The following is a 27,926-nucleotide window of genomic DNA, read 5'->3' as shown; positions in this document are numbered from 1 at the left end:
AAAAGTATGATATGTTCAGTACTTGTTGTGCCAGATATATCCACATATTCTCCGCTTGAGTGATCATAGGAGAATGTTTTCGCCTTCCTGCAAACGCATCTTGCACGACTGGCATCAAGGTTGTTTTCACTTGCTCCTGATGTGTTTGCCGCATTTCACGAATCCATGTCTTCGGTCTGGCTGGCTTTTCGGCACTGGCATAAGGCTGCTTGGAGACAGCATTATTCATCACTATCAGTACCCCCTTGATCACAGGCACAGATGTGACATTTTTCATTGGTAGCAGTAGACTGTTTAACTCTCCCAAATGGAGTCCATTTAGTGCCACAATTACACCAACCAGACACAGAATCTACAAGGCAAACCCAGAAAAGAGATATCAGTGTTGCACATCACTCTCTCAGGTAACATTTGTCTGCAGGTACATATTGCCATTTCTTTATACCAGGCTCCATAACTAAAACTACTTAATCTTTGCCTGATGCAATGACATCTGCGGGCACTGGTGGGCCACTAGGCTTTTCCATCCACACCTTTGCACCCGGTACCATACTGTCTGGAGAGCCAAAACCGCGGTCCCCACGGGTAGTTAACACTGTAGGAGGCTCCCCCTTCTTAATCATGGACAACTTAATTGGAATGACTATCAGTTGGGCCACTCGATCACCCTTGTGGATTGATAACAATTGATCCCCACAATTCATTAGGATGACTTTAATCTCGCCTTGGTAATCGGCATCAATTACCCCTGCCAACACTTGAACTCCCTTCAATGCTAGGCCAGATCTAGGGGCAGTCCATCCCATATGCTCTGGGGGAATCTGTACTCCAATCCCTGTTTCAATTACAACTATTCCTCTTGGGTCTAATCTGATTTCTTTATGGGAATGCAAGTCTACCCCTGCTGACTCTGGAGTTGCTCGATAGGGAGCTAAATAACCTGGAGTAATTTCCCAGTACAATAGTGTTTCTCTAACTGAACTGGGTTGAACCTGTAAAGTAGGAGTCATTCATCGCATCAAAGGAGTTTCATGTTCATACACAGGCCTATTGTTTAATACTTGCACCGCATCAAACACACGATCACGCCAGCCTGCCAAATTGCCTTCTCCAGATTTGCGCAACTGTTCGTTCAATAACCCATTCATTCGTTCAATTAACCCTGAAGCAGCAGGGTAATATGGAACGTGGTACAACCACTCAATGCTCTTTTCCTGACAAAACTCCTGGATTAATTTGCCTTTGAAATGTGACCCATTGTCACTTTGAATCTGCAAAGGCACTCCATAATGTAGTATGATCTGATCTAACAACCTGATGGTGTTCAGTTGGGTTGCACGTTTGCACGGCAAAACCATCAAATATCCTGAGTATGCATCCACAATAGTGCATGCATGCTGACAACCTCTACTGATTGGCATGGGACCAATATAATCAATCTGCCAAATTTGACCTGGTAATTTCCCTCTTCTCAATGTGCCTCGAACAATTTGAGGGATAGGTCGATGCAATTGGTGTTGGCACACGGGACACTGCAAAATGATCGTTTTCACTACTTCTAAAGGAAGACTGATTCCTCAAGCTTGTGCCCACCTGATAGTAGCCTTTTCTCCAAGGTGCCCACATTTCTGATGGGCCCATTTGGCCAAACCCTCCAAATAGTCTTTCTGAGCCTCTGCATCCACAGATGAAATCTTGGTGTGTTCGTCTGCAACAGAATTAAACCAATGTTCTAATGAGTCTGTGGCACAATGCGCGTCCACATGATATACAGTGACATCACTTTGTAATAACATTTCCGCAATATCTTGCCACAGTTCTTTTCCCCACAACTCTTTTGAATGAATCCTCCACCCATTCTTTCGCCAAGTTGGCAACCACACTGCCAATCCATTCGCCACTGACCATGAATCTGTGTACACACAACATTGACCAGGGGTCTCTTGTTTCAATGCTTGGTAAACTGCGTAAAGTTCTGCAAACTGACTGCTCTTCCCTTTCCCTATCGTTGTCAACATCTTTTTTGTTTTAGGATTGTACGACACTGCTTTGCAGTACCGCTCTGTTCCCACATATCGAGCTGAACCTTCCGTGAACCAAGCATGCTCTGTTTGCTCCAGGGTCAAATCGCTCTAAGGTACTCCCCATTTCATGGGAAACTCACATTTTTCAGGCACTTCCGGTGGTATGTAATCTGAGGGCGGTATGTTGGCTACATGATCATGTAGTTTTGCCACTCCACCCTTTCCTGATTTAGCTCTGTCTTGAATGTACCATTTCCACTTAATTATGCTGGCTTCTTGAGCATGTCCTAATTTATGCGTTTTAGGAGAGCTCAGTACCCATTGCATGATTGGTATTTCTGGTCTCATGAATACCTCATGGCCCACCGTCATCTGCTCGGTATCAACAAGAGCCCAATAACACGCCAGCAATTGTTTCTCAAACGGAGCGTATGAGTTACCAGTGTCGGGCAACTTACGACTCCAAAACCCTAATGGCACACGTTTCCTGTCTTGTTTCTGCCACACACTCCAGTTAGCATAATTGTCTTGTACAGATAAATTTAATTCCACTTCGCCTTCCTTCAGGGGCCATACATCAAGCACCTGCTGCACGGTGTCTTTCGCCATCTCAAAGGCTTTCTGCTGCTCCTCCCCCCACTGAAACTCCTATTTCTTTCGTTTCACCTTGTACAGGGGGGGCAATATCTGCCCTAAATGAGGAATGTGCTGTCTCCAAAACCCAAACAGTCCTATAAACTGCTGTGCTTGCTTTTTGATCATTGGAGTGGTGAATTCAAGTATTTTCTGTCGGGCTTTTGGCACCATTTCTCGATGCCCATGATGCCACTGAATCCCTAGGAATATTACTGTTTCAGCAGGGCCTTGAATTTTTCTCGGATTAATCTCCCACTCTTCCTTCTTCAATCCTTCTATAATGACATCTAACTGGCTTTGCACACTGTGCTCATCCTTACCCTGGATCAAAATATCATCAATGTTACGAGAAATTTGTATGTCAGGTTTACATGGTGTCTTGTCTAAGTGCTCTGCCACCAGCCTGTGACAGATAGTCGGGCTGTGTATGTACCCCATAGGTAGCCTCGTGAAAGTGTACTGACGTCCACTCCGTGAAAATGCAAATTTTTCTTGACACACTTCAGCAATTGGCACGGAGAAAAATGCATTAGCTAAATCGATCACTGCATACCAAGTACCCTCAAACCTTTGGACATTTGCAATCAAGGAAATGGCATCTGGGACTGCGGGCACTAAGGGAGGAGTGTGTTTATTCAACTCCCTGTAATCCACCGTCATCCTCCACGACCCATCTCCCTTTTTAATAGGCCATAGAGGATTGGTCCATTAGGTTGTAATAGGGCGTAATACACCCGCCTCCACGTACTATTTGATGGTGTCTGAAATTTCCTTGTGCCCCCCAGGAATGTGGTATTGTTTCATTGCTACCCGCTTGGTTGCCACTGGCACTTGCACTGGGGGCATCTTCAATTTGCCTACGGTAATGGGTGTACAGATTAATGCACTCACCCCAAACTGGTACGTTTTACCGCCAAGTCCCAAGGTTAACCGTTCCAAAATGTCAAAGCCAATTATATATTCAGGTATCGGGACAATCAACACTTGGTATTTCTGCCTATTCAAATTGCCTATTTTCATCTCCACTTTCGTTTGTACTGCAGGGGTCTCCTTTCCCCCTAAACCTGTAATAGTAAACTGTTTGCCTTTAAATCGTGTTGGATTACCATGAATCAAAGAGGCCTCTGCCTCGGTGTCTGTCAATGCTCGTACCCCTTGTATATTTCCTGGCCCCCAAAAAATCTTAACATCAACATGAGGCCGCCTATCCACTTTTATGCGGGCAGACGCTGCCGGAGCTTGGCCGAAGCCCTAGACAAACTTCGAATGAGTGTGACCCGACTCCGCCTCTAGCATCGCACTCACCACCTTTCTCAAATCAGCGTATGTTGACTTGTACGGGGAAGGTGTCCCCGTAGACCCTTCATCTGGTTCTTCCGCAGGGGGAGCAGAAGGTGAGGTGTCCCCCCGTGGCGTAGTGACTACTTGTTTCTTACCCTCTTTATAGCGCTCTTTGGCTGCAAGTCCTCGTTTTTTGTATAATTCATACATTACTTTGGTTTCAATGCCATCAATTTCTTCGTGTGGCACCCAATTTTTTAACAAAGCCAAAAACATTTCTTTTCGGGACACTCGGGAGTCTCTATTATCTTGCCGCCTCCCTTCGGTTCTTCTCTCACTACGCCCCTCTCTCTCCCGTGGCTTGTTAATGCTCTTATCCCACTCCCCCAAATCTGCAAGTTGCCGAATGGCATCTGCTACCTCATCAGTAGCCTTGGCCGTCATACGTACGAGCAAAGTCATAATGACACTTTTGTATGCCGGTGGCGCAGTTCTAATCACCATGTTTCGAGTTGAAACAGAGAGCGGCACGGCTCCCATGTGATCAGGAGCATCTATGTGAATAGCCTCTTTCATAGCATGCTCTGACTTTTTGAATTGCTTCACTCAACGTATACCACTTCGTTTCTTCACTAGGCCAATCTGTGGTAATAGGGTATTTACGGTTACATGCTTGGGCTACCAGGTGCAACAAAGACACCTGCGTATCTTGAGCATTTGCATCAGGGGGCGGTCCTGCTCTTAAGACCTCCTGTACATTGGTGTCAATTGACAGGGGTAAAAAACGCGGTGAATCAGTAGAATCTACCAACAACCCTGCAGCACCCCCATCTAGTAATCTCACCATCCATGTCAATAAAGCTTCCCCTGATTTCTGCCTCAAACGGGTAATAATTTTCCCAACCTCCTGTTGTGTGTAATCCTCCAGCGTGGTTAAATCCACCATTCCGCCAGCAGGATTCTGCAGATGGGGTCCAGCTCGCCGTCTTCTAACGGGCTTAGCCGCCGCTGTTTTCTGTTTCACTTCCATTTTGGGGTCAGACTCCTCTACGGAACTACTTTCTAGACTGGTCGAATCAAAAATATCATCATCCCACTTATCCGGATCCCAGTCTATGCCAGCGGCAGCGATTACAGTTGCCACCTTTCTTTTGTTGACCCCTCCCCGTCTTTTCCTATACTTATACCGGGCTACTCTGACTGCTGCCCTCTCGGCCACCGCCTGATATGTGTCAGCCTTATCTTTAAACAGTTTCATTTGAATCTGCTGCATTAACGCAGTCTGCCATTATGCAGCCAGCTCTCTCTCTAATCGCAAAACCTCATTTTTCATTTACACCTTCATTTGATGTATTTTCCTATAAGCATGCAAAAGAACCCAACCTCGCCTACCTAATGCCGCACATTCTTTTCCACGTTCTACTGGAACTTGTTGCAAGCATGCCATTACATCAGCCGGATCGGCATCTCCCAATCCTTGATCCCATGTTTCACTTAGACCTGCACCACATGCCCACGCCTGAGCCAACTTGTCATATGGACTCTTAGTCCACACTGGAATAACAACATCAGAACAGTCACCGCCAGCGGTAACGCTCTTCTTCCTGAACAAGCTACTCATTATCGCAAACAAAACAAAACCTTGTTGAATCTATATATTTTCCTCTCCACGCTGCAATCACTCCCACAGACACTCACACACTGGCAAAAAGGGGAAAAAAAACTTCACTATTCAAAAACTTCACTTACAAGACAACCAAATCCTATCTACGTTTCAACCGATTCTTGAATACTCGGAACAACTCATCACAAGTATCCTGTTCGTGACGCCAAAAATGTACTGCTCTCCCCAAAGTGCACGGAACCAACATAAATCACCAATGCAATCACAGAGCAAATACTTTGAACGTAGACAGACGCAATAACCCACAGCCACGCACTCTTAGAGGATAATCAGCTCTTATACGGCTATTTATTCAAAGCTTAGAAGTACATGGAAATAACTCACAAAAATAATATGGACATAAATCACAGAAGAAGTAAAGAGTTCAAAAGGAAATACATCACCGTGAGCGTAACAGGATTCCTCATCTCGCCCAGATGCGGCTGGAAGACCCCGGGAACAGCTAGGCCGAGAGCACCACAGCTCACAGGAGGGCCGGACGTAAGCGTCCTTCTCCGGCTGACGTCTCACCTGACCACCTCCCGGCTTCCGCATATATACACACTCCACAAAGGGGAGTTAATTCTCGAACCTTCTGGATATTGCACTTGCGCAGTTGAGGAGCAGCCGTCGGTTGCCAGCTGGGTCATTCGAGAGCTACCCCAAAGAAGCACAGTGCCTCCCTTCTCTAAAAACATGCTCCACGGAGAACAGTAGCAAACCATAACAAAGTTAGCTTTCCCAGCAGAAATGTCCTTGACCACATACCAGGTTTGGAAAGCAGGTTTTTCTCAGCACCGTGAATCTAACACTCAGCAAAATGTGTGCAGCTTTTCACTGCGGCATGAAGTAAATATCCATCATGGCTCTGAGCGCTCCCAGAATGTATTGTGCACCAGCGCCATTTTAGTTCAAGCAGAACACACATAAAATATCTTAAGAAAACGGAAAGCCAAGACCTCAGCATAAAATGAAATTAATCTGTACAATGCATCAGTAATTTTATCATCTATTATGCATAGTTTTTTCAGATATTTTGATATCCTGTGAATGAACACCTGAACCTACATTGACTCAAGTAAAACATGGCCTCTCTGTGTGATGCAGAATTGTCTGCTCCTATAATCGATACTTGCCACTTCTCAGTATTATATAATGGGGCAAAACAATGTAAAGTGCATCAAGTTCTCCAATATTTGCCTGTCACACAAGCAGAACTTGTGAATGTTTCCATGGGTTCCAACATTAAAGTGGTAGCAAGTATGTGGTAACAAATTTAGCCCAATGTTTGTAATTAATCTTCTGGAATCGGGTCAACACATTTCATTGGTTCATTCGGATACTAATACGACTAGCAAATTTGATGCATCAGTGTATCTACCATAATGCAATTATTAAGCAATCTGTATTCTGTGTGAGTTTTCTCTATTGCTCTTCAAGATATTCCTTTTATAAAAGCTTGTTTCTAGGAAATGCAATTGTGTTCAAAATCGATGTGAATTTTCAAATCCTGCGTTTCCTTCCTTCTCGGACTTATGAATATTGTTCCCAAATCCTTCTCAATTTAATTTTTCGGCTTCAAAAAGTGTATGGATAAAGGCATGTAATTCTCTCCAGATTCATTGTATCCTGCACCACTCCCTACCACAGAGAATACTATTAAAAAAAGCATGTAAATAGAAGTAACAACCGTGCTAATGTGATAGAAAGTTTGCTCTAAATGGTGGAAGATAAATGTACTTGTTTCTAGATGAATGGACAAATTGTGAGTCTTATAACTAAGTTTTTCAATTTACAGTACTAATGCAGCTGCATACATTTCTGATATAGTTCACCTTTTTTTTTTTTTTACCTATAGGCAATTTCTTCGATTAGGTAATCCTTTAAATTGTGGTGCATGGGAGAAAAAATTACTAAAAGAATACCGGGTCCACAAGCCCAGCTCATTGAGTTATGAGCCTGAAATGAGAAGTAAGTTTAAAATATATCTTTGCTGCAGTTTATTTTTATTTTCAGGTCTTTGATTTCAGACACTCATCTCTCTAATTTGTTACAAATGTATGTTTGGACTGCTTCTCTCATGACTGTCCTATATCAATCGAAGAGTAGAAAACCAGACAGTGTTTTCTTTAATAATGCCTCTAATCGCAGTACTTTCCTTGTCGCTTTCTGGTTTTACATCGGACAAGCGGAAAGGCAGAATCTCTGGGGATGGATAGAGGTTAGGTGGACATGTAGGTCACACTAAATAGTGAAATGGCGAAGTTGATTCAACCAGTCATACCCATGGTATCCAGCCTGTCTATCCTGGCACTTTCCCAGTTTTACCTCTGAGTTCTGTTTCAAGTATCCATCTTTTAACAAATGATCTAACTGTCTTAGGTTGCAGCCTCTAAAATGTGATCTACCATTAGTGTGAATTCTTTTTTTAGTTTCTAATAAACTGAAAATATCCTTTGCATTGAAATAACTGACTGGAATATTGCAATAATTTATATATATGTATATATACATACATACATATGAGAAGGGGCTTGCATTTTAGCGTGGAACAGATTGTGTGCATTCTTCATTAAGGTTGTTGAATTTCATAAAACATGTTCTTGTCCAAACGACCAAATGTTACCAAAATCATCTTGCCCTATAAAATGTTCTACTTGTCTCGCATCATTTAATTATGTTTAAATATGGCAGGCAGCCATATTTTGCATCGGATTTGTAGGTATAAAAATAAAACATTCTTTTGGTAGCATATCCATGAGAGGAAGAAAAATGCAATCATCTGTGGTCAGAGTATTTTCTGGGTGTTCTCTCTGACTTCACTGTTGTGGCTGTGGGAGAAGTGATGGAGGCAGAGTAATCTTTGTCCTTAGAATGGAAGATTACCGAAAGGGTTTTTGGCACCTCTGATCCACCTATATAATAATTCCTGTATTAGGATTAAATTAAACAAAGATGGAGAACTATCAAACAGGATAGACACTAACAACGGACTCCGGTAAGACTGCACTGTTGCACCGTTCCTATTTAATGCACACATGGCAGACCTGGGTAATCGACTAGCACAGGCAACTTTTATCGCCCCCAAAGTTCTGGGCACAAAGATTGCGTGGATGACATATGCGGATGACATCCTTATGGACTGTACCTGGGTGGGCATACAAAGAACGCTGAAGGCCTTCCAGGTCTATTGCGAGGATAATTAATTAATCATAAACACTAAGAAAACGCAACTAATGACATTAACAGCAGGACGGTGCAGAAAGAAGAAAACGATCTGGCTTGGCGGAGAACGAGTCGCAGTAGATAGCATAAAATACTTGGGTTTTGACTTCTTTTTTTAAAAACTTATATTTATTGTTTTCAGGTTATCAACCAATTACAAATTACCAACATTCCCCCCTCCCCCTCCCCCTCCCCTACCTGCCCCCTTCCGCAAGAGATGTTACTATTCAGTTGTCCTCGGGATTGTCTGAGGTGAATATGTCCGTTATTCTAATGTTGTGCGGGCACCATTGTTCCATGTAGCCCGATTGTAGGTACTCTAGTACTCCCCCCCCCCCCCCATTCCTTCATGAAGGATTCCTGTGTTCCCTGAAGGTTATGTGTAATATTTTCCATGGTCATTTGCGACCAGACCTTTTGTAGCCATGTGTGTATCAGTGGTGGGTCTTGCTTCTTCCAGTTCTGTGTAATTGTGGCCCATGACGCTATAACCAGGCACATGAAATTTCTCCATTGCGCCTTGGTGTATTTTTTGGTTTCTTGCTCCTTCAATCTGCATAGCCAAACTTTCCCCCCAACTTGATCTGCCTCTGGGAATATCTTTTTCATTTCTGATATCAATTCTGTCCAGAAGCCTTTGACCCTCGGACAGTCCCACCAGATATGTCTCCAAGTGCTTGATTCTGTGCAGCCTCTCTAGCAACAAATTGGCATATTTGGATACATGTTGTTGAGCCTCTCTGGTGTGTAGTGCCATTGTGTGACTATCTTTATCCACATTTCCCTGGTCTGGGCAGCTCGTGTTAGTTTGGGGATGTCTGCCCATAGCGCCTGCCATTGTTGGTTCGTGATTTCTTCCCCCAGTGTTCTTTCCCATTTTCTCATGTAGGCCCATTTTATGTCTTCTTCCTGCTTGTTTATGAAGTTGTATAGAATGGAGACTAGCTTCTTGTCCCCTGAGTTGGTAAGGAGGTATTTTTCAAAAGTGGTCAATTCCCTGGTCGCTGCCTGGGCAATCTCGGGCGTTGTTATCCAGTGTCTGAGCTGTTCATATTTGTACCTGTCCGCACTCGTTAGATTCCACATGGTCTTGTATTCTGCAAAATATCTTATTTCATTGTCCTGGAACATTTCTCCAATTTTCCTGCACCCCGCCTCCTCCCACCTTCCGAAGGCCCCGTGCTCTATTCCCGGTGGAAATTGTGGTTTCCTGCATATCGGTGTGAATGGGGCGGTCGCCGATGTTATGGTTCCTTTTCCGCGTTTGCTCATCCCAGGCATTCAATGTGGCTTTCATGATCTCGCTAATTTGAAGATTTGGGTGTCTATGTTGCTTGAGTTTCCATAAGAGACCTTCAAGAGGGGTTCTTGCGACCACCCTGTCCTGGGTCACCCAGATCGTTCGTTGGTTTTCCCCCAGGTTTTGACATCTTTAATACCCTGAGTTTGATTTGGAACTGTAAAGAGCATGAGGCTAAACCTGCATAAGATTAAAAGGAGACTTAAATTACCACAAATCTATCATAATACTTAGCAGGCTACTCTTTATCTTAAGAAAACTTGTAGAGCGCAACATACGCCCAAGGGCATCCTGGCGCTAAGCGAGAGGGAGGTCAGTCAAATGTCCTAGATGGTATGCACCAAATTAAAATACCTTATTATTAAGGAAAAGTGGTTTTATTCATAATCTTTGGGGGATTAAGAAGTGTATGAAGTACCTAACCTAATGCAGCATTTGGCTTGAAAAAATAAAATATACTGTAATCCTCTTCATCTCATTGCTTAATGCCAATATGCTGTGATGATTGAGCGCATTAGTGGAACAGAGCTTAAAAAGTAACTTGAAGATCTCTGAGCAGCCCACCTTCCTCTTACTTAATTACCAGACCAGGTTTTAGATTTCTCTCAAATTCAGTTTGCGCTCTCCAATCTGAGAGAGAACTTCACTGACAATACTTAAATGAAACCAGCATCTAATCACCTACTGGATAGCCCGCTGGTTTCTGTAAGTGTTTGACGTTAGACAGGTCTCCACTTTGAAAGTTCAAATCCCAGCAAAGCCGGCTCAGACCTAGACCAATCAGAGATTGCTGGGTAGGATTATATGTAATCGGGTCTAGTGACATGTAATGCTTATAAACTGGGGGATTCTGTCATGAAATAAAAACCTTATTTTATTATTACACCTGTTCTTAGTAAGAAAACAGAAATCGTCCTGCAGTAGCACTCCAAAACCAAACTCTAGTGCATTTCAAAGGGCTGTTGAAGATTGATAAGCATTGCAGTGTTATGTTGAAAACTATCTGAACAGAGGTAATTTCGTATGTTAAACGTGACCGAGCTGTAGAGTGGTGATAACGCAGGTCAGACTGGTCGTGTGTGTGTGTGTGTGTTGCCTGACCTTGCCAACCACAAATCAGGAGATGTAGCGGAATGGGGAGATGGAAGGCTCTGCTACTCTTAGTTTTTAAGACTACTAAAAATAGGAATGCAGGTGTTTGTTGTCTCACAGGTTTGAGTAGGGAGAAGGGGTTTTGGCTTGCTAGTTGCCAGGTCACCCGTGTACTGCTTGAGCTCCACGTTGCACACTTGGAAAACTGAGTGTGCTGTTTTCATGCAATCCGAGGGTGTCAATGAAAGTACAATCGCTTATGAAGTGGTCTACTGTGTACCTGCCCAGCAGACAAAATACATATGAAAACCTGTCGTCCCTGATAACAAATAATGTGTCCTGCGTGTTGGCCTGTAGGACTGCCATGCTCCTCCTCCTTGTGAACGGTGTCAGAATATGTTCCTCTCGATGCATGACAAACTAATGTTTATGAGCAAACTTACTCCAAACCTGTATGTATTGTTGGTAAACAAAAACAGTTTGGTATTATCATTCGATTCTTTGCATGCCCGTCATTTATATTGTTTTGCTTCACATGGTTTGTTCTCCCAGGGATTTCGTACCACAAGTCAATTCAGCCCTTAGTTGTGGAAATCAAATAGCCTTTGAAATTAAGTTCCCAAAAGATTAACAGTATTGGATGTCCCTGTGCCCTAGTCCTAAAGCTATATCGACCCTTGTACACTGTAGTTCTATCTTAGGTTCTCCACTGTCAATATTTTATAGCCAACTTTCTTAACCATATATATTGAAAACATTTTGCAAGGAGCTTGGGGTTGGTCTCCCTGAGTTACCTGGGGAAACCCAGACGTGGACTGCCTGCTCAATGCTTGGAGAGGCAGTGCTCCACCTCACCGATGAGGCCCAACAAGGCTGAAACATGTGTATGGGGTTGCTCTTGGTACTCTTGTTCAGAAGGGAATTGCCATAGCATTTTGGTGCTGGACTGCCCATGGGGGCGGGACAAAGACTGATAAGCAAATGGGTATTTCCCATCTGTGAAAGGTACAGTGAGCAAAAAGCGATGATTGCGAACTCTCAGTGGGTAAAAACCACAGAACCAGGTTATCATGCCATGTTCTTTGTGGAGAGGGGCACCTGCTACCTTTTTTTTTAATGTGTGTGTGTGTATATATATTTCTGAGGCTTGTGGAATCTGCTTAGATCACATGCTGTGCATAGGCCGACATCTAGTGGAAGCTGCGGAGTATTACAGTTTGTTTTTCGAAAATCGAAAAAGGGCGTCGACACAGGGCGTGCCAGTAATACTATCCCTAGTGTGACGTCCACTGTACCCATGATCCCTCACGCGTCTAGGATCCCCAGATTGTTTTTTTCCGCCATTCTGGTCGGAAGCACTTCATCGGAGTTCCCTGGCTTTGCCATATTTACATTAAAAATAATTCTAATTTGCCCCATTTTCTCACCCCTACGTCGACCAGCATCTCGACGCCGAACCGGGGAGGAGATCAACGTCGAAACCCGACGGATTGGGCCTTGAGGCTTCCGCCTCGGCTCGGGCCTGGGCCGCTGGCCTCGGCCCTACAGTAGGGAGAGTGGGGGGTGGTACACTTCCACACTCGGTTAGAAACACCTTCTTACCTACACACACTTGCCCGCTGCCCACAGGCGCGTATGGAGGGTACGCCCTTTCAGTTTTGCCCCAAGTGTAATAAAAAATACCCTTGGGTAGATAAGCACGCTACGTGCAACCTTTGCCTGCCCAGAGACCACCCCGAGGCGGGTTGCAGGGCCTGTAGCAGGTTTAAGACAAAAACTCTTAAGGACCGTTCCACCAAGCGTTGGGCCCACCACGCCAAGCTAGCAGCTATGGAGGCGGAGGGTACCTTCAGCGACGGCAGCGACGCCGGACTTTCGGACGGCGAGGGCACCAAGGCGTCGAAAGACAGCCTAACGCACGTCCCCGGCCTCGGAAGGTCGTCCGTCCCGGCGACTATGGGGAAGTCCCCCGGCGACAAGAGCGTTACACATACACACGCTAAACACAAAAAACCCACCCGAGATTCGACGTCGTCGAAACCTCGGAAAGAGGCACAAAAGGAGCGGTCCGAAAGGACGTCCTCTGGGCGGTCCCGGTCGAGGTCGCCGCACGACGTCAGGCAAGCCTCCACACTTGCACATAGTGCCTCGCCCATTAACATCACGGAAGATCACTCGTCCGGAGACGAACACGGCTTCCATCCCCAGCCTGCACCCCAGGGAAAGGGTACATCACTTGGGAGTGAGGAGGGCCCAGTTTCGAAGCCTAGTTCGAAACACAGGGTTTCCACCTCCGATCCTCGACGCCAGGCGTCGAAAGATAAGGGAAAGGGTAAACACACTTCCACCCACGGGGAAGGGGGTAAGCAACAAAGGAAACAACCCTTGCAATCCCCCACAACAATAGAACTGACTTCCCCGTCCAAGTCTTCTCAGGGACAGTCCATAGAGAGTTCCAGCAGGGTCACCCCAAGCTCAAAACTCTGGTCATGCGAGGACATTGGCAGAGTAATGTCAAGGATGTCCTCCTTAGCAAATTTCTTCGAAAGACACCCTGACCAACTACTAGCTTTAAACCCTCAGGAATCTTCTCCCTCAGGTTCAAGGGACCCTATCCCTTCAAATAAAAGGCCCCGGGTCGAGACGCCAGTAAAGGCTTCAGAACCCTTCGAGGTCCAACCCTATTCTTGCCTTTTCCCTACAGGCCAAGGAGACTCTTCCCTTATAGAGGGCCAGGATTTTGAGACACCAGAAGATCTCGCAGTGTCAGATTATTACGGGGAGGACGAAGACGAGGATGAGCCAGAAAATAGCCCAGATATTTTCAGAATGGACTCACCAGTCGAAAGGGAAGCCCCAGTGTCTGATTCCCCAATAGATAATCAGCCCCTCCTGAATGAACTGCTCTCTCGGGCAGCTAACCACTTCCACATAGACACACAAGGTGTCCAAGAAGAGAGGGACTTCGCGGAGGAACTAATAGGGGAAAGGAAGACAGTAGCCCAGACCATTCCCATCCTGAAATCTATTCAACGCAGAATAGCACCATCCCTTGTCAACCCAAACTTGACAAGACCTGTAAACCCGAGAGTAGAGAAGCTGTTTAAAGCAGCCCAGTCGGACCCTCTATATAATAGAGGCCAACTTAAGCCAGACTCTCTAGTCGTAACTAACACCCGCAAGAGAGCTGGAACCCCATTATCTTCCTCGGAGGCTCCCCCCGACAAAGAAAGTAAGAAACTCTATGGTTTTGGTAGAAAAGTAGCTTCCACGGCAGCCTACCAAACCAGAATCGCGAATTCCACCACACTGTTGGCCAGCTACAACTGCCATCAGTGGGAAGAAGTGGCAGCACTAATAGATTCCGCTCCCGAACCCCTTAAGAGCCAGCTATCTCGCATTTGTGCAGAGGGAAGAAACGTCTCAGGCTGCATTTTAAAAGCAACTTTAGACGCCGCAGACAATGCGGGTAGAATTATAGCAGAGGGGACTGTCATCAAAAGACATGCTTGGTTGAGGCAGTCGGGATTCAGAGCAGAAACACAAGCTGCACTCTTAGACAAACCAGTGGAAAGTGATCTCCTGTTTGGAAAGGCAGTCGAGGACGCACTAAAAAACGCTAAGGAGGAATTCGACACCCTCAAATCCCTTGGCCAGTTAACTACAAAACCACCTAACCAAAGAGGGAACGGCAATTTTCGTCGCCCCCGCGGCCAAAATTCCAATAGAGGAAATAGCTATTCCCACACCCAGGGTACACAGTGGAACACCAACTCACAACAGTCTACCCAGGGATATGGTAGGGCTAGTAGAAGAGGACGTGGTAGAGGCAGAGGCAGCCCCAGTAAAGGAGGCGGCACGCCTCCACCAAAGCAGTGACGCTCATTTCAGGGTCCCTTCCCATGCAACCCCAGTAGGGGGACGAATATCCAGCTTCACCCAGGCATGGGAAGGGATAACATCCGACAGATGGGTGCTGTCGACAGTATCCAAGGGGTACTGTATAGAACTACTGCAACGTCCCCGAAACCACCCTCCAAGACAAAAAGTCCACTCTTTAGAAGATCAAAAGATCCTCCTCGAGGAAGTCTACAATCTGCTCCTAAAGGACGCGATAGAACTCGTCCCAGGACACCAGGTAAACAAGGGTATCTATTCAACTTACTTCCTTGTGCCAAAGAAAGATTTAACAATGCGCCCAGTATTGGACTTACGGCCTGCCAACAAGTATGTCAAGCCCCAAAAATTCCGTATGACCACGCTACAAGAGGTAATCCCACTCCTAAAAAAGGGGGATTACATGGCAACCTTGGATATGAAAGATGCCTATTTTCATATTTCTATGCTCCCGGCGCACAGAAAATACTTGCGCTTCAAGGTGGACAGTCGCCACTACCAATTCAAGGTACTGCCCTTCGGGATAGCTTCAGCACCAAGGGTATTCACCAAGGTACTGGCGGTGGCAGCTGCACACCTACGCAGGGAGGCAATCCCAGTGTACCCTTATCTAGACGACTGGCTCATAACGGGGGAAACCCCAAAAATCTGCAGATCAAACATTCAGAGGACTATCGACCTCCTCCACGAATTAGGCTTCTCTATCAACGAGAAGAAGTCAAGTCTGGTGCCAAGCACCTCAAAACAGTTTCTAGGAGCTATCCTAGATACTCAGAGAGAATTGACCTTCCCTTCGGAAGAAAGAATTCGGAATATACTTCTGCAAATTCCGCATTATCAGTCAGGTCAACAGATAACAGTACGCAAAGCTATGCGGTTACTGGGCATGATGGCGTCATGCATTTACCTGGTCCCCCACGCGCGTCTGCGCATGCGTCCCATGCAGGAATGGTTGGCGAAACAGTGGTCTCAGGCAAGTGGTCAGTGGGACGATCTAGTGGTCGTTTCGCCAACACTCGTACAGAGCCTACACTGGTGGACAAGAGAATATCGCAAAGGGGAAACCCTTTTACGATCCCGAAGTACAGGCAGTGGTTACTACAGATGCATGCCTGACTGGGTGGGGAGCTCACCATCTCCACCACACAGCTCAGGGTCTCTGGTCTCACTCAGTAGCCAAGAAACACATCAATCTGCTAGAGCTTCTGGCAGTATTCCGTGCGCTGCAGGCGTTCGAGCCCCATCTACTGAACTTGTCGGTGCAGATCAGGACGGACAGCACGACAGCCATGTTCTATCTGAACAAGCAAGGAGGGACTTGTTCGCCAAATCTGTCCAAGCTTGCCCAGAAAATATGGATATGGGCACTCAGACGGAACATCTTCCTGTCATCGCAACATGTTCCAGGGGAGCTCAATTCCCTAGCGGATGCTCTAAGCATAGACCCCCTCCCAGAAGAACACGAATGGGTCCTTCACAGAGACGTAGTAGAAGATCTCTTCTCTCAGTGGGGTTTCCCCACTATAGACCTATTCGCCACAAGCGAAAACAAACAATGCCCAGGATTTGCATCCAGGTTCCCCCAAACGGACTCCCAGGGGAATGCCCTGTGGATGAACTGGTCAGGGATGTTTGCGTACGCTTTTCCACCAACTCCTCTTATCAGGAAGGTGGTGTACAAGATGAACAAGGAATCAATGACGCTCATCCTAGTTGCTCCCATGTGGGCGAGACAACCATGGTTTCCACACCTACGCAGGATGGCGGTGTGCGAGCCCATCAGACTCCCAGCCTGGTACAACCTTCTGTCCCAGCAACAAGGTCAAACACTGCATCAGGAACCCAACTCTATGAACCTAGCAGCATGGCTCCTGAAGTCATAGAGTTTGGACATCTCAAATTACCACAGAGGTGTATGGACATTCTAAAAGAGTCCAGGAAACCAAATACAAGACACTGTTACTTTGACAAGTGGAAAAGATTCGTTATCTGGTGCCAGAATAAACAAATCAACCCGGTTGATTGCACTCCTTCCAACGTTGTAACATACATGCTCCACCTGCTGGATGCAGGGTTGGTTTTTAACTCTCTGAAAGTACACCTGGCAGCCCTCTCGGCTTACACCACATCCCATAACAGGGTCTCGTGGTGGAAAGTACCAGTGGTTAAAGCCTTCATGGAAGGAGTAAAGAGACTTCACCCTCCTATTTCGAACCCACCGCCAGGATGGGACCTCAACGTGGTGCTAGCTAAGCTCATGGGGCCCCCCTTCGAACCCATGCATAAAAGTAGTCTCAAACACCTGACTTATAAAACGGCCTTCTTAGTAGCCATTACCTCCATAAGAAGGGTCAGTGAAATTCAGGCTCTGTCAGTGCAAGATCCTTTCTTTACTATCCACAAGGACAAACTGGTTTTACGCACACACCCTAGGTTCTCACCAAAATTCATATCCAAGTTCCATGTAAACCAGTCCATCGAGCTTCCGGCTTTCTTCCAAAACCCACAAAGCTCGGCTGAGGTGAAACTACACACCCTAGATGTGCGTAGGGCGGTCTTATACTATGTAAATAAAACCAGACCGCTAAGGAAAACAGATCAACTGTTTGTCTCCGTAGCTACAGGCAGAGAGGGGGATCGCGTCTCTAAGGGCGCTATCTCTAAGTGGATTATCAACTGTATACAGCTGTGTTACTCTCTTTCTAAAAAGACTCTGCCGTTTACACCAAAGGCCCACTCTACTAGAGGCATTGGGGCCACTCTGGCTTTCATTGCAAATGTTCCCCTTGACACCATTTGCAAAGCAGCTACTTGGAGCTCTATTCACACTTTTACTCAGCATTACTGCATTGACACTCATTCCAAGACAGATACACAAGTGGGACAAGCGGTTCTAAGACACCTGTTTGCTCATGACCCTTCTCACATCCCACCTCCTGCTTCTGGTACTGCTCGCTAATCTATGCACAGCATGTGATCTAAGCAGATTCCACAAGCCTCAGAAGGGATACATTACTCACCGTAATCGTATTTCTGATGCTTGTATCTGCTTAGATTCACATGCGACCCACCCTTCCTCCCCTCCGAGAGAAGGCGCATGGTTGCTTGTAGTTCTTACCTTTCTGTCTATCTGCTTGGACTATCTGTACTCACGCTACTCCTCATGCTACCTCATGTCAGGAAAAACACAATCTGGGGATCCTAGACGCGTGAGGGATCATGGGTACAGTGGACGTCACACTAGGGATAGTATTACTGGCACGCCCTGTGTCGACGCCCTTTTTCGATTTTCGAAAAACAAACTGTAATACTCCGCAGCTTCCACTAGATGTCGGCCTATGCACAGCATGTGAATCTAAGCAGATACAAGCATCAGAAATACGATTACGGTGAGTAATGTATCCCATATATATATATATATATATATATACATATATATATATATATATATTTGTATGTTCGAGGTTGACTCCAGCCCCATAACAGTTGGTGGGCTGAAATGTTGATCCAAGTCGGCATACCAGTCTGGTGATAGTGAAATCTGACCAACCGCACCCATTCGCCCTGAACAGGTTGGGATCCGGCCCTGTGCTATCAGTATGGACGAGTTCAGGAGATTGATGATTTTGTGACTGATTCAAAATGAGGAAGTTAGGACACAAGGTTGGCATACCAATCTGGGGTGTACTGGTGATGGTGAAATTTGACCAAACCCACCCATGCTCCTTGCACAGGGGTGGAGTGGTGTCCAGCCCTGTGCTAACGGTATAGGCGATTTCGGGAGATTGCTGATGAAGTTAGAACACAAAGTAACCTGTGCAAGGGTATAGCAGACCGCCACGTGCATGTCGGCTACAGACTCGGGCAACGCCAGCTGGGTGTTGCTAGTATGGTATATTTTATATATTTATATGCGAGTTAGTAGTGTATTTATTACTTTCTGTGTTTGTCTTATTCATAGCTAGCATGATTATGTCAACGGAAGGCCTGGGGTCAGACAGCGTATTTGGCATGAATGATGACAACCACTACCGGATAAACCGAAGCCTGGTAAAGCCGGCAGACGGAAGCACTGTTCCCTTGACAAGAGTCAAGTGCTTGGTCTCTATGACAACCCCACATGATATTAGATTACATGGATCATCGGTTACACCTGCTTTTGTTGAGTTTGATACATCACTTGAAGGTTTTGGGTAAGACAATGTTTTCTTTTTACCTGTTTTTTTTATTAAACAAATTTGTTGTGTAATATTGGAATTTGGTTTTGTAATCTTGGATAGGATCACAGATATCTGTAATGATATCTTCTGAACCATTGCAGCACTCCAATTTATCAAAATGCATTTCTTCTTTGGCCAGAACACATGATCAATATAATACCCACAAGTTAGAATGCTACAGGAGTTATGCTGTAGTGAACATATAGGCTATGGATGGTATAATGAACACAAAGTATTACAGGACGAATTGATCAGAGCACAATGTACTTGTCAACAACAGAGGTTTAGCCTCAGCAGTATGCCATAAAATAACCTGATGTGTGCTGTTTGTTTGGCGAATAATGGAAAATGACTTCTTTAGATGAGGCATCCTTGTGGGGCCCCCTCCAAAGTGTGGGTCCGGGCCAAGTGCCCTTTTGCCCTCCCATAAAGAAATCTGCAGTAATTCAGCAATATTAATCCATGCCATCACGATACAGAGCAGTTTCCGGAGGATGGTTTTACTACAAATCTTCATCTTTGATAAGTCAAGCAACATGAAATTGAATGTCAAAATCAGATTTGGGCCTAATTATGATTGTATTCAAGGAACAAGACATTGTTTCTCTCTTGAATAAATAAGGAGAAAATAAGAGAGGAGTCTGAAACCCTATCAAGGCTTTGTATGTGGCCTTCCCTCTTTGCATTTAGTTATTTGTTATTCCCCAGTGAACAAAAACTGCACTTTGAAATAGAAATGGGCCGTACGAGCAGAATCTAAACATGCTGCACATGGAACAGCGACTTATTGAGAGACTGGTGGGGCAATCCCTTCAGGAGAATATGGGCTGCAGAGAAAAATACCAGATTGCAGGGCTAGGATGTTAGGAGAGCATAGTTATTGACTATTGGGAGTGCAACTCTGGTGCTTTTTACTGGTCTGTTTTTGGGACAGAGCGGTTCCAATCCTACATTTGTATGCACCTCCGTGGCGAAATGGACTTTATCCACACCTTGGTATTGGATTTAAGGGCTGAGTGAGATTGATGTAATTTCTTTTACCTGCCCTGGAAGAGTAGCACTTTATACTGAGGGTGCCACCAGAGGGGTTCCACTGTAGGGAGTTCCCCCTCAGGGGCTCTATGTTGTGAATTGACAGTTAATTCTTGTGTATATTTTCCCTTGAGTGCCTTTGATTTCTCTCATCCCCCAACGGTGTTGTGGATGTTACATTAATGGCTCCAGGCTGGGTCAAAAAGACCTGGTTCTCAGAGCTCCTGGATATCTCGAATCTCGATTTGTCCTCAGTGAAGATTCCCTCTAAAGAAGGGCCTTGTATTGTAAACTGAGAGTCTAATTATTCATATCAGCCTGACTAGCCTGATTCTTCAATCCTGGTTATTGCAAATCGAGGTTGCCAGGATTCAGACCGCTCGGAAGATGGCATCCAGGGATATTTTCGAATAGAAAAAATCGAAAATCATTTTCAACTAAACGAAAATACTGAAAAAACACAGCATTTAAAAAAAATAATGATATAGGGTCGGGAGTGGTGGGGTTATTGACATGGGGAAATGGGGGAGCTTGGGGAGCAAAGCCCCAATAAAAAGATATTTTTCGCACTTTACGTTTCGTTAAACATTTTCAGTAAAACAGTTTTTGAAAACATTGCATAGATCCTTGGAAGATGTACTTGATGTGATGTTATCGGTCCGTAGGCCATCCACTAAGGTGACGCATGGCTCTAGGTCAAGATTTCCAGTTGGTGCAGTGGTAATCTGCTCATTTTGTATCAAAGTGGTTGTTGTCAAGCATTTGTTCTTGTTGGCCAAGAGTGACCTCAGTATTGGCACTGTAGGTAGAGGGCCATTTAGTAGCTCCCTCTATGCGCCGTAGAACCACTGAGCAGGGCATGTGTTAAGATGGATTACCTACTTCATCCCCTGGGGGAGTATTTTAGGAGGCAACTCTGGTTATGGTAAACAGGGAAGACACTGAGAGGATTGCCAAAACCCAATCAAAGTAGTGTGGATGAGCAGATAAAGCTTAGTTTCAGGAAAAGTGTGAGAGTGGTCTAGGGCTACAATGAGTTTACACAGTATAACATCAATTCAAGCTAGTCAGTACGTATATAAAAATACAATTATTTATTAAGCCTTTAGGAACTCACTAATCATGTAAGAATTGCAGGTAAGTAATGTGATCAGAAACCATGTATAACACATACACATACATTCACGGTTAGAAATAGAATTGCATAGGGATTATAAACCAATGTTCAACATAGGAGTATTCTGATGCAGGAAAAACAGAATAGTTAATAGAAGTGCAAACCCCGTTCCCTCTATTTAATCAAGTCCATCACGAAGATCGCTAAGGTTTCTTCAGGGAAGATAGTTAAGAACCGATGCAGTGGAATGTGGCTATGTTTTGAAAGTTATTTTAAAGTAAGTTATGTATTTACTTCCAATCAGGTAAGTACCCCTCTCTATCACATTTCTAAGGTATGCCCTAGGAAAGGATGCTAACCCAGGTTCGATGATCAGAGGCCAGCCAGGAGGGAGATGGGGACAAGGGCTTGCCACCAAATGTTAACGTATGGTAGACGGGGGGAGGAAGGTGGGGGACAGAAACATGAATGTTCTCTTACCCCCCTGACTCTGATTCTTCCAAGTAACACTACAGGTTTTCCAGAATTCACTGAGCACATAATATCATGTGCTTGGTTTGGGTGAGGGGAAGCCCAGGGTGCAGAGGTAACTTTTCGGGTCGGAAGCTGGTCATGGTAATCTTATGTCCCGTCCCCTTTCCTCCATACTGCATGGGCATCCCTAAATTTAGAGGCATGCACGGTTGTGGCCCTGGGAGCATGCGCCCCCTAACTCCGCCCACTGGCGCCACACCTCAGTCCCCTTTTCCGCATCAACGGGGACAGGCCGATTTCACCAGCGCTCCTGGGTTTGGCTTCGGCCATGTAATACCATGCGCTCTTCCCCGGATACTTTCTTCTGTCTTTTTGTCTTCCTTATCAATCAGGTACTCGGTCATCTGGCGCCACGCTCCTCCCCAGTGCGTGTCGACTTGAGCAGGCTTCAGCAGGTGTCCCGCCTGCGGGGGCTCTTCCCTACATCAGATCCTCACGCTCTTTGCATCTGCTGCCTTGGTCCTGACCACGGATGGGAGGGCTGTACTGCGTGCGCCGCACTTCGTCGCATGCTGTGAAAAACAGACTAGCTAGGTGGAGGGATCTCTGGGGGACGGGGTGACACTAGAGAGCTTGACTAAGACGGCCGCAGGCCCTTGAGCCCCAGTGCACCTGATCAAGATCCGGCACATTATCCAGAGGTTCCCTCAGCTGCAGCATTTATTGAACAGCAGCATTGTGAGGAGTAAAGGTACCGCCGTAAGAGGAAACAATTCCGAAGAAAATTGGAACTGTAAAGCCCTCGATTCACAACTGTAGACTGGCCCGAAACTACGCAGGAACAATGGGAGAACGGAGAGGTGACACCTCCGGTGCGAGATTGGGGACCTCCCCCACTGCGTGGGCTGATGGTCACTGAGGTGGCGGTTGCGGCGAGAAGTGTCCCAGAAAAGCTCAACATCAGGACTACACGTCAGCCAGCCCGTGAAGTGGCCGATACCCCAGACTGTGAAGGAAACACCGGAGGCCAGTGAAGCCGCGCGGACCAGACACGCCTGGCGGCTGCGACCCACGACCGACCCAGAAGCTGTGCTGTAGCAGTGGTAACTGGACCGAATGAGTGGCGAGTACCAGCAATACTCAAAGTCCGGATACCAGGACACTGCGCAGGAAAGAGGATCGGTGCAATTGTGCCTCAGAGACCCTGTCCGAGAGGAGGAGGCCTTTCATCATCCGAACCCCAGGGGGACGGCACCGCAACCATCTCGGCCACCCGATAGGACCGCTGTTGTGGGGCTGGGAGCAACCTGGTCAGACTACACCAGGGGCGGGCCTCCATCCCAGCCCGAGGGGGAAACACTGGCAGCTGCACACCGGCGGGCCCCTCCCCTCTGCCACGGAGACTCAAAGCGGGCCGCGGGACGCCGACTTCCGTGACCACCACCTCCTATAACTAATGAGACGCTGGAGAGGACGATGAAGGTGGGAGGCAGTGCGGATTCATCCGGCTCTACGACAACGAGATTGGGTAGGAAACACACACCCTAAACCACTGCGAATCCAGTTGGGAGCGGGGGAGGGTCGGGACGAGCCGGTTGGGACCAGGGGGCTGCAACCGGCCCCACTGGCAGGCAAGACCATATGCAGAGAGCCTGATTGGACTGGGCAGCGCTGGTCTGGCGGGTAAGCAGACGCAAACCGGAGACGGCACATTGTCTGGGTACTGCCACACCTGGGGCCCCGTGGCGGTACGGCACCCATGGGCTTGGCACAACACGAGTGCGCCCTAGACCAAGCGCAATCATCGCCGGACATTGATGGGGACAAGATGACTCTTTCTGCCCCCCTGCCCCTTAGACACAAAACAGCCCTGACCATTGCGGCAGGAGTGTCCTGCCCCGCCTCAGACACCAGGACCCTACAGCAAGCAGCTAGGCCACTGGGGCTGTCTCTCCAGGACGGAACCCTGCCTGATTCCTGGCGGGGTAACGCAGCGGGTGATGATTACAGAAGGAGGGGAGCAGCCAACGCGGGTCTGGCCCGCATCACCCACACCTCCGCCTTAACCACCACAGGCACAGGGAGGCATCACAGACTAGGGCAATGTGGACACCGCCACCTATCCACCCTGAGAATAACCCTAGACCACACAGTAAGGTTATGCAGGATACAGATTGCCCGCCCTTGGATCCCCACCCTGCCCAGAGCTCAAACCACTGGCAATGCTAGAGTGACCCACGGAGGAACTGTCATAACCGGAAGAAGACCGGAAACGTTGGACTAACTCACATACTGGATGGCCCTGACCTGGGTACTATGGTCAGGAAAGACATTATATGGGTAGCATAAGGCGGCGAGGGGCCGTCATTGACCTCCCCCCGCGATCATCGGCATACATCTGTGGGCTGCAGTACTAAGCTACCTGTGACCAAAACAGACGGCATATCCAAATCTGGGGAAGGGGGCAAACACCAAGCGAAGCTACAATTTGACGCACCGTTGGAAGCCAAAACAAACAAAGCAATGGAGGCCTCTCTGGCAACATGCCCCCTGATGCCATCTCAGGACCCCGCCGGGGCATTTCAAGGTATTAAACAGATCTTATCCCAACTGCAATCCAGTTTCCAATCCTTAAATGAGAACTTGACTCGCTCACCTGCAAGGTGGACCACATGCAGGTCTGGCTGGACAAACATGGCGAGAGGCTGGATGAAATGGAGAGAAGGGTGTCGAAGGTGGATGACGTGATGACCTCCACGACCAGGGAGATGACCGGTGTAAAGAGAGTGCTGAAAGAACTTCTTGACAAGCAGGATGACTTGGAATCTAGGTCGAGGAGGAACAACCTCAGGATTGTCTGAGTCCTGGAATCAGTACGCCAGAAGAACATGGAATCCCTTGTGGAGGGGATACTGCAGGAAGCACTGGGCTCAGAGGGGTACACCGCGGTGTGCATAGTCGAGAGGGCGCATCAAATCCCTAGCGGCAGAAGGCTGATCCCGGGTTCACCATCTCGCCCCATTATAGCCCGTTTATTGAACTATCGGGACAGAGACGTGGCTCTCCGGAAAGCCTGAGAAAAGGGGACAGTCATCTACAAGGATGACACAATCAGACTATTTCTGGACTTCTTGGATAAAGTACAGGCTTCAAGGAAGACGTGTATTGAAGTCAAGAAACAACTACAGGATCGGGGGATACAATACGCAATGATGTTCCCGGCCAGACAGAGTTGAACATGTAGGTGAAGGGAGCTCTTCAAGAAGTCGCCTGCAGAGGACTTGAAGGACTTCATCAGGCATAAGTCAAGGCCCAAGGGTGGGCCGCACTTTTTTCCATCGCACCCCGCAAGTGTCTCATTCCAAAGGAAACGCTCAAGCGGGAGGAACCTCTCAGGTTCTCAGACCAGCAAGGGTGCCGAGGCTAGTTCAGCTACCAGCCGCCAAGCCGAGGGATCCGTAGATCGATCCGTAAGCAGTGCTGAGGGACCGCAAGGTTCTTTTACCGGGTGTACATCCGAGGGGCTACGCCCTTATAGCGGCAGCATGGCCGAGGGGGCGCCTGCACGCAGCCCTACCGGTGACCCTGCCGAGGGTGACACGCCTACCAGGTCACGGCCTGAGGTGCAGGGTAGCTCTCATGCTCCACCGTCAAGAGTCCTGGAGGAGGCCGGGCCCAGTGAGCCAAGGACCACGACTTCGGCACGTGGCATGCAGCTCGACAAGATGGGCGATGTGCCAAACAAGATGGCCGCTCATCCGATACCGCCCGAGGAACGGGGAGGGTGGGAGAACGAGTTACAAGGTGGGACTGGTGTCAACCAGGTATCCATCTGCAGTGCAGGGCAGATATCCTCTGCAACCAACTAGACAGAATACTCACCGGCCCCAGTAGCCGCCCGCTATCCCATCAATATCACCTGCCACCCCACCGGCCTGCGAGGACAGGTTCTTTGAAAAGTTCTCCAGCATGAGGTCTGGCATGGATTCACATGCTCATGAATATTCCCCGTCGTCAGGTTGGGAATCCTCGGTAAAGAAAAAATCAGTATCTGTTTTGTTTCTGATCTGTCTTTCTTAATAGTAACCAATCACTGGTCTCTGGGTCATACTGCCCCCAGCCAATGACTGCCCTCTCCCTAAGCCCCTCCCCCGGCATCCATCCTCAGATTTTTACCACACGTTCAAGTGTTGGGAGTCCTCGTGCTATAGCTCTCCAGCTTTTACTGCATTTTTGCGCTTTTTTCAAAGAGATTTTTCTCATTTTTCAAATAAATCGAGCCTCAAGCTCCACCGTTCTACTTCCGATCAACTGGGACCCGTTTCGGAATTTTCTACGCCCCTCAAGGGTGAAGTTTTCGTCGAGTTACACATGGCCCAGGACAAGGAAAACATCGACGCCCGGATCCAAGCTGTTCTGGGACTGCCCTGGATGCGGGTTACAGAATGTTTTCAAGGAGGACGAGCATTCGAGATGTCTCTACTGCCTTCATGAGGACAAGACGCACGTGGAGGAGGACTGTGCGTTCTGCAAGAACCTTTCAGAACGGACCATGAGGGATCGTCGTTCCCGCCTCACCAGCTGGCTGGAGAAGGGCCCAGCAGGTAAGAAGAAGAAAAGGTCAGAGTGGTCGGCGCCCCAGCGAAGGGGGCCCAACAGAAGGCTAAGCACCGCAAGTCTGCGGGCACCAGGAGTGCCTAACGGTCGGGCTCTTCGGCTGCCAGACAGGGCGCACCTTCCCCAGCACCATCGACCACGAGCCAACGCTCTGGTTCGGGGAAGAGGAAATCCGAGAACCGGGTTAAGCTTCTGGAGAAGCCCCGGTCGATTTCGAAGGATTTGGCCGAGGGGTAGCGAGGCGGTGACCCTCCCCCCAAGGTGAAGGCCTCAAGTGCGCCAAAGGTGGCGAAGGCCTTGATTCACCCAGCTAAGTCCTCTATCGAGGGAGTCGCGGCAGCCCTGGCGAAGCCTGGGGAGGCTACACCAGTGGAGGCGATCTCGGGGCCCAGAGTTTCCCTGCCACCGTGGAGGGAATCCTCTTTCCAGCCCATCGACAAGATCCCTGTGAAGACCCCGGTGGAAAAAGAGGGGGGGCCAGTGGCCATCACAGACACGGATTCAGCCTCTGAGAAAGAGCTGGTGGAAACCGTGAAGAACCTCAATGAGAGGTTCGAGAAAGAATGATCCCACGGGAGGGATCCCGAAGAGATGGTCGAAGAAAGCGACGGTGGTGCCGACGAGGCCCAGTTGAGGCCCAGTGGAGGAGCAGCCATCCCTCCCGTCGCAGCCATTGCCCGAGCCTCAGGACAACTCAGCGGCCATTCTGATGGCAATCCAAACCTCATGCACGGAGATAAGGACGAGATTACCACGAACCCCGGCGGACGATGCAGAACCGGGCCTGTCGGAAAGCCCTCCGAACAAGCGGAGGAGAGTTCACCCCTCCCTGCCCTTCATGCCACCACGACCTGTGGAGCCCTCATCCCCCTCACCGGACCCCAGGGATGACACGGCGACGGATACAACGACGGGGACGGATGACGACGACGGTGGTGACGACGGGACAGACCTTCCATCACCACTCCCTCGGGCTTCCCCGCCTGACGAAATTGTCTCCTTTCACGCCATGATCACCAGGGCATCCGAGCTCTTCCAGCTCTGCCCCGAGGAACAGAAGGAGGGTTTCCTCTATCAACGGCGAGAGGCCCAGAGAAAGACGGTCCTCGCGGTACTATTACTCGACGATATCTGGGACGAGAGACTTGCGATCCTGAAGAACCCGTCCACGATGCCTGCCAAGAGGGACAGGTACGAGAAGAAGTACCGGGTCCCCAACGCCGCCCCTTTGTGCCTCAGGGCTCAACCTACGCCGGATTTGGTCGTCTCAGCTGCGGCCAAGAAGAAGGCGGCAGGGGCGACAGCCTCAACCTCTACTTCCCCTCCTGACGGCGAGGGTAAGAAATTG

At 47.8% G+C, this 27,926-nt stretch overlaps 1 protein-coding gene across 5 annotated transcripts in view; it reads left to right on the top strand.

The window, feature by feature from the left end:
- WDFY3 (WD repeat and FYVE domain containing 3) overlaps window positions 1-27,926 on the top strand; it is a 2,538,776-nt gene that overhangs the window by 776,670 nt on the left and 1,734,180 nt on the right. For all 5 annotated transcript variants that reach the window (XM_069630405.1, XM_069630406.1, XM_069630403.1 and 2 more), the window contains 2 exons: window positions 7,463-7,575; window positions 19,080-19,311. In XM_069630405.1, the coding sequence (XP_069486506.1) occupies window positions 7,463-7,575; window positions 19,080-19,311 (345 nt within the window). The remainder of the gene's footprint in view (window positions 1-7,462; window positions 7,576-19,079; window positions 19,312-27,926) is intronic.

Source organism: Ambystoma mexicanum, chromosome 6q (assembly GCF_040938575.1).
Source record: "Ambystoma mexicanum isolate Mex_15411 chromosome 6q, UKY_AmexF1_1, whole genome shotgun sequence".
In the NCBI taxonomy this organism is placed as follows: Eukaryota; Metazoa; Chordata; class Amphibia; order Caudata; family Ambystomatidae; genus Ambystoma; species Ambystoma mexicanum.
The sequence above is the reverse complement of the archived record's forward strand: the minus strand, read 5'-3'. Positions and strand labels throughout refer to the sequence as shown.